The sequence below is a fragment of the Scophthalmus maximus genome, chromosome 6 (genome assembly GCF_022379125.1).
Source record: "Scophthalmus maximus strain ysfricsl-2021 chromosome 6, ASM2237912v1, whole genome shotgun sequence".
In the NCBI taxonomy this organism is placed as follows: domain Eukaryota; kingdom Metazoa; phylum Chordata; class Actinopteri; order Pleuronectiformes; family Scophthalmidae; genus Scophthalmus; species Scophthalmus maximus.
The window spans coordinates 13329378-13335402 of NC_061520.1; the positions used below are offsets into that span (position 1 = coordinate 13329378).

General features: G+C 40.5%; 1 protein-coding gene across 2 annotated transcripts; it reads right to left on the reverse strand.

Annotated features, from left to right (window-relative positions):
• On the reverse strand, positions 1 to 4556 carry srsf3b (serine and arginine rich splicing factor 3b). 2 transcript variants are annotated; one of them, XM_035631800.2, is made up of 7 exons: positions 4405 to 4556; positions 3675 to 3749; positions 3347 to 3557; positions 3112 to 3255; positions 1227 to 1265; positions 856 to 942; positions 1 to 611 (listed from the first exon to the last, which is right to left on the reverse strand). In XM_035631800.2, exons 2-7 carry the CDS (start codon positions 3688 to 3690, stop codon positions 584 to 586), a joined length of 525 nt encoding a protein of 174 aa, XP_035487693.1. In that variant the 5' UTR covers positions 3691 to 3749; positions 4405 to 4556; the 3' UTR covers positions 1 to 583. The 2 variants fall into 2 exon arrangements, with proteins under 2 accessions (XP_035487693.1, XP_035487694.1); XM_035631801.2 differs by lacking the exon at positions 3675 to 3749 and having other exon boundaries at positions 4405 to 4540.
• Between the last annotated feature and the right edge of the window lie 1469 nt (positions 4557 to 6025).

Consider the following 6025-nt stretch of genomic DNA (forward strand, 5'->3'; position numbering starts at 1 on the left):
AACTGTTTAACAACCAGTACTTTTATTGAGACAGTTTCACAGAGAATGAAACCAAAGCAAATTATGGAGAACATAATTGACAAAAAATAGACGTATTGATAACGCCTTAAAAAAAAAGTTTTGCAACTTCATTAACAGATGTGAACCTTCATTATGAAGAAAGTAGCATGTTGAAAATGATTTGCAGGAAAACATAAAGAGGGACGCAATATCACATTATCCCAGTCCTTCCTAAAAAAAAATTTGCTGGTGTTTACAAAATGAAGAACTACTCACACTATGTTGAACTACACAGTACATTAATTAACAAAAAACAAAAGATATCAAGAGTTTTTCTGCTGAACTGGAATGCTAGGTGGTACAAATGTCTTGGGACTGAGGCGACAGACAATATCTGATCACTCCTGTACACACCCACAAAAAAAAAAAAGGATCACAATAACAGCAAAAAGGGCAGGGACACTAAAATGCTTGATTGTTTAAAAACCCAACACAACAATGACCAAAGTTGAAGTCCATCATGAAACGGCAAAGCCTGAACAACTGTTCATCTTTAGCTCCCTTTCGACCTTCACACGTTCCTTTATTTTCGGTCGTTGGACCTGGAGCGGCTGTGGGGAAGGAAAAACAAAAAATATATATTAAAGCTAGCAAAAAACGCTGCCCAAGGTAACAGCAACATTCTCGACTGTACGCTCAAACAAGCTTTAACTACAGCCAGCAAAAAGAGGCCGTGTATCAATGTCCTCAGAACTACCACGCATCCATTATGTTTTGTAAATACATTAGTCACATCATGCTATCAAATATCTAACTATGACAACACATTTACAAAGATCAAGAGCATTTAAGTACCTCCTTGATCGAGAGAAGGATCTTGAAGGTTTGTGGTTCCTGTCCCGGGAGAGGGACCTCTCCCTCCTCCTGTCTCTGGAGAAAGACCTGCAAAAAACAAACCAATGCCATCAGGTAAAAATTATCATTCCAGTTTGTCTCAGTTGAAAGGATTTCTAATCTTTCAAGGTTTCTTAGGTTACAGTATGTCAATTTTTTTCAGAACGCAAACATCTGGAAATGTTGATCGGAACATTTTCCAGAATTGTTCCGGCCAGCCCCCTTTGGTATCAATAACTGGATATCCTGAGCCCATTTTATAGTACATTCATGCTTTAGGGTTGAATACATGCGCCCACTGTTTGGACAGGACGACGTGAAGAATTACATACCTGCTACGACTGCGACTGAAGCTCCTCCTGCGTGGGGATCTGCGCAGGAAAAACAAAAGTGTCAAAAACAAGGACATATGCACCGAATACCCCGTATAGCTCCATGGTATTTTAATCCTTTTCTTATATGGGTCTCCATCAACACAGCTGTTTGTCTATCTCGGTTACTCAAAATGAAAATTAGATTTGGGCATTTAAGTATCTCACCCGGGAAAGAGTCTCTGGCAATGGACCTAGTACATAAAGATGGCAGGTACTTAGGAATCACCTATCCCATAGCATCATGTGCATCTTTAAATAAAGTCACCAAAGTGACCTATTCTCCAGTTTTAATATTTAAGTGGCTGATATGGACGTGTACTTCAATTTATATCTGAAGAGATTTGTCATGGTGCTTGAGCTTCAAAGCCTATTGAAAGATTAAAGTGAGTTAACCGGCAATGTTTGCCCCATCATAAGATTTAACACTGCACTGTCGACTGAACCTGGAGAGGAAATAAAAATACAGAGGCCACCATCTGTATGAAACTGGTCCACTGAACCTCAAGAGACATCATAAGAAAATGGAGGCTAGTAATAAAAGTCCAATGTGATCTGCTAAAACCAGCCATACAGCAAGAGTTTGGATTTGTGTGACTTCACAAGTCTGTTCAGAGCCCCAAAACATACCAGATGATTATCTACAACCGAAATCTCTGGAAATTGTGTAGTTCCAGTCTTTTGGTGTTGGACCATTCCCTTTGGAAACAAGGCATTACAGTAATGGTGGAGGTCAAACTAACAAAATTATGATTTAAATTTGAATAAAAAATAAAATAAGAACAACCTTTTTCAAACCAGCTGTCTCTTCACTTTCAAAACTGTAATCAGCAGTGTACTGAATGAAGCAGGAAAACTTACTAGTATTTTTGGTTTTCAACAAGCTAGATATGACGAAAGGGAGGCAGACTGTCGGCTGGGTAGGTAGAATTGGCTGAATAGGACTGGCCAGCTGCTGCAAGGTGATTAGGTGGCAGGCAGATGGGGGCTGGCTGTGGCTTTTTTTCCTGCTTTAATTGGTTAGCCGAAGGCTGCTGCTGGTAGGTTGTAGACATTTGGAAACGTAATACGCTGATTGGTCGGGAATGTGAGGTGGGCCGCTGCCGTTTGGGTTAAGGTTGAAGGAGGAGGAGGTTGAGAACGGCATGCTGAGGAACCAATGGGCTGGTGCAACCTGACGACTGGCCAGGCCCGGGTCATGTGACAGCACCAGCCAAGCTGATTGGGGCACGATGGTCAGCAGTCACATGATGCTGAAAGAGGACTAGTTGATTGACGCAGAGGGTGGTGAGAAGAGGTATGGTGGTGGTTCTGCAACGGGTTTCATTCTTATTAATAAAGATGAAAAATAAAAAGCATCCTCAAACAAAAAGGAAAAAAAGCATCACATTTGGCACTTTCACCCATCCCATAACCTAATACAGATTATACTTGTCCAACATAGGAATTGCCTAATCCTATTTCAATTACCCAATTCGCTATTTTAAAGTAGCGAGTAGTAAAATGCAGAAACTCCCTGAAAGTGCACAGAAAACGTACCTGATCAGTAAAGCCTGATGGAAAGGCTTTACCAACTAACCTATAACAGTGAATTATTAAGTCCCATACATTAAATGACCCATTATGTCAATGACGATGAAACTGCAAGCCTTAGACATTGCAACAAGCACAAATGTAAAAATCAGCTGAAAATGACTACAAACACTAGAAATGTCTTGACTGGAAAAGTGTGAACAATTACCAGGAAAATGTTCTGCGTGTAAGTGGATTCACTGAGCGGCATTATCAAAACATATACCAGGTGTTGTCTCTACCGGCCACTGTCAAACAAAAATGTGTAGGTCACCTTCGCCTGGCCGGTGGGCTGCTGCGACGCCTGTAGTCATCTCTGTCTCGAGGACGTCTGCTCCACGAAGGAGGGGCGCCACGGGTACGGCTGCGTTTCTCACCGTTTGACAGCTCTACTCGCACACGGCAACCACACAATGTCCTATAAAACAAAAGGGTCAGCGTTAACTATTGTGGAGATCTTTTCCCCCTCCGATTTATCAATCAAGTTCCACAACTTGATTGCCTCATACCTTCCATCAAGCTCACGCACTGCATCAGTTGCGTCTCTTGGATCCTCAAATTCTACAAAGGCAAACCCTGGGGGGTTCCTGGCCACCCAGACACTGCGCAGGGGACCATAGTAGCCAAATGACCTCTCTAGCTCCGTCTTGTTCCCATTGTTGCCCAGATTGCCCACATAGACCTTGCAGTCCAGAGGGCAGTCACGATGCATGACTGAATCTGAAAAATAAAACAAAGAGGGGGTTTAGTTAGTGAGGCAATCCCTTGACCACAGCCGAGCTCAAAATACAGTCTGTGTACATCTTCAAAGAACATTAAGTCACAAAGACCGTGTACCGTTATTCTTCTGCATTATACAGGATTCTGCTGCTTGCAAATCAAAGGGATGAGGCCTCGATTTTCTGTGTTCTTCTAAGAAAAGCATGAGCAAGTAATTTAATACAGGTTCACCGAGCGCGTTGTGCGAATGTGAGCGTTAGTGTTCATATCTCCGTTACATGCGGTACAGCGTATTCATCCTAAACATCCTGAACAACGTCCGATAAGTTACGTGCTAAAGCACCATGACCATGTTAGTATCGATGACCTAGTTACTGACTGACTATCGCATGAAAAACATTTATCATGAAGCACATTTCAATCAATTCTTAGCAATGTGTAACCCCCCCCCCCCCACCCCGGCCGCTTGGCCTACTTTCCTGTCGGACCCCCAGGCTAAGCTAACGCTAGCTTAACAAAACCCGTTAACTACGACAACTCGTTTGTCTCTTACATTTGCTAAAGTAACATTTTCATTTCACCGAGTGTCACTTTCATACGAGTCGCCTTGAAAGTATATTTCACATTCGACATTAAACTGCACTTCGACGCTTCAGAGCTAGTGATAGCTAGTCACGTTAGCTCGTGCAGGATGGCTAAAATGGCTGTCGCCTATCCGAGGCCTGCACAGCGCCGCTCGTTTAACAATGACACAAAATCAAATGATCGGTTCAAAAATGATGTGGTGATACAATATTCACGTGTCGGGAGGACGCGGTGTGGAGAAAAATCTGCGTTAATACTTTACCGAGGATTGTCGAAATCGGCGGCTCAGGTTTTCCGCGCTTCTCCGGCTCGGTTGTTCTTCAGACGTCGATTGGAAAATGGCGTAACGGAAAACACATTTGTGAGCAGCGGCTGCCCCCGGAAGGGCGGAGTCAGTGGGGCTACAAGTACAAGTACTGTGGCACTACTTCAATGAAATACTGGTAGTGATAAAAGTTGTACTTGCATTGTTAGTAAGTATTGGCACTGAAAAAAAGCATCTCTGACAAATTAAACACAGGCCTTGAAAAAAATACTATCTCATTAACTTATCTTGTTTTGATATATTTTGCATTATGATAGAGCTGCAACAGTTAATCGATTAGTAATCGATTACTAAATTAATGGCTCACTATTTAAATAATCGATTAATTGGTTCAAGTAGTTTTTATGAAAAAAAAGTACAAATTACCTGATTTCAGCTTCTTAAATGTGAATATTTATGCTCCTCTGTGACAGTAAACTGAATATCTTGACAAAACAAAACATCATCTTGAGGTTTTGGAAACACGAGCGACATTTTTCACCATTTTACGACATTTTATGGCCCAAACAACTAATCGATTAATCAGGAAAAATAATCAACAGATTAATCGATTATAAAAATAATCGTTGGTTGCAGCCCTACATTATGACGTGTTTTTTCGATGTCAATCTTTGTTTTTGTTTTTTTTTCCATCTGAAGAAGAACTCCAATACGCAGTTAATCATTGTTCCAGCCTGGGGGTCAGTTGTATGCAATTTCCATAAAACCTCCCTTGTCACTAGTCCTATTAAATGAACAATCCGCAAACACATTATTAATATTAATTTACTGAGACCTAATGTTAATTAACTCTGTGAGAAATGTAAAAAAAAAAGAAAAAAAAGAGAGAATTTGAGTAATTAATTAAGCTGCAATACCATTTCTATCCACTAATTGGGAGTGAATTGACTGTGGCGCTGTTTAAACGTTTCTGTTTTGGGAGCTATAGTTATACCGACTATTTTTTCCCCAGTAAGCGTTTATCATATGCAATTAACTGAATAAAATGGGACACTTTATCCGTAGAAATAAGTAAGACACTTATGGCGTTTACGTTGTTATCCTATTACTTACAAACCCAAGTAACAAGTAAGTTCGACTCTCCGTATACAAGAGTAGAGGACTTGAATTGCACAAGGCAGCAGCCATGTGTGGATGAATATCTCTGAAACAAGGACCTTCACACTTATAAACAGGAACAAATAGCTGTGATACCATAATGTAATCAAATTGCTGGTTTGAGTTGACTGGCCCAGAGTGAATATAGTGTGAACTGGCAGAGTTCCCTATGGTTCTGCTTACATATTATTTTAATATGGGTGCAAATGCAGAAAAAACCCCATTAACTTCCATATACACAGTAAGTTTTAACACAAGCATTTTAAGAGAGTGATAATATTATTCATTTTGCAATCTCAGACCAGTAGAAGGGGGCATGCATGATTGAATGAGGATTCCTGTGAGCTTATTGTCGTATTATAACAACTGGGGAACAGAACAGACTGTTTTGAGTCAGTTTGCTGGAAAAAATAAACATAAAATAATTCAACATATATTCGTTGTTAAAATATTTTTGCTT

Excerpts from the sequence above, each read along its gene's own strand:
- srsf3b (XM_035631800.2), bottom strand. Across the intron at positions 3,256-3,346 it reads GTGCGTGAGCTTGATGGAAG|GACATTGTGTGGTTGCCGTG; the intron begins GTATGAGGCAAT and ends TTTGTTTTATAG. Across the intron at positions 612-855 it reads TCCTTCTCTCGATCAAGGAG|CCGCTCCAGGTCCAACGACC; the intron begins GTACTTAAATGC and ends CCTTCCCCACAG.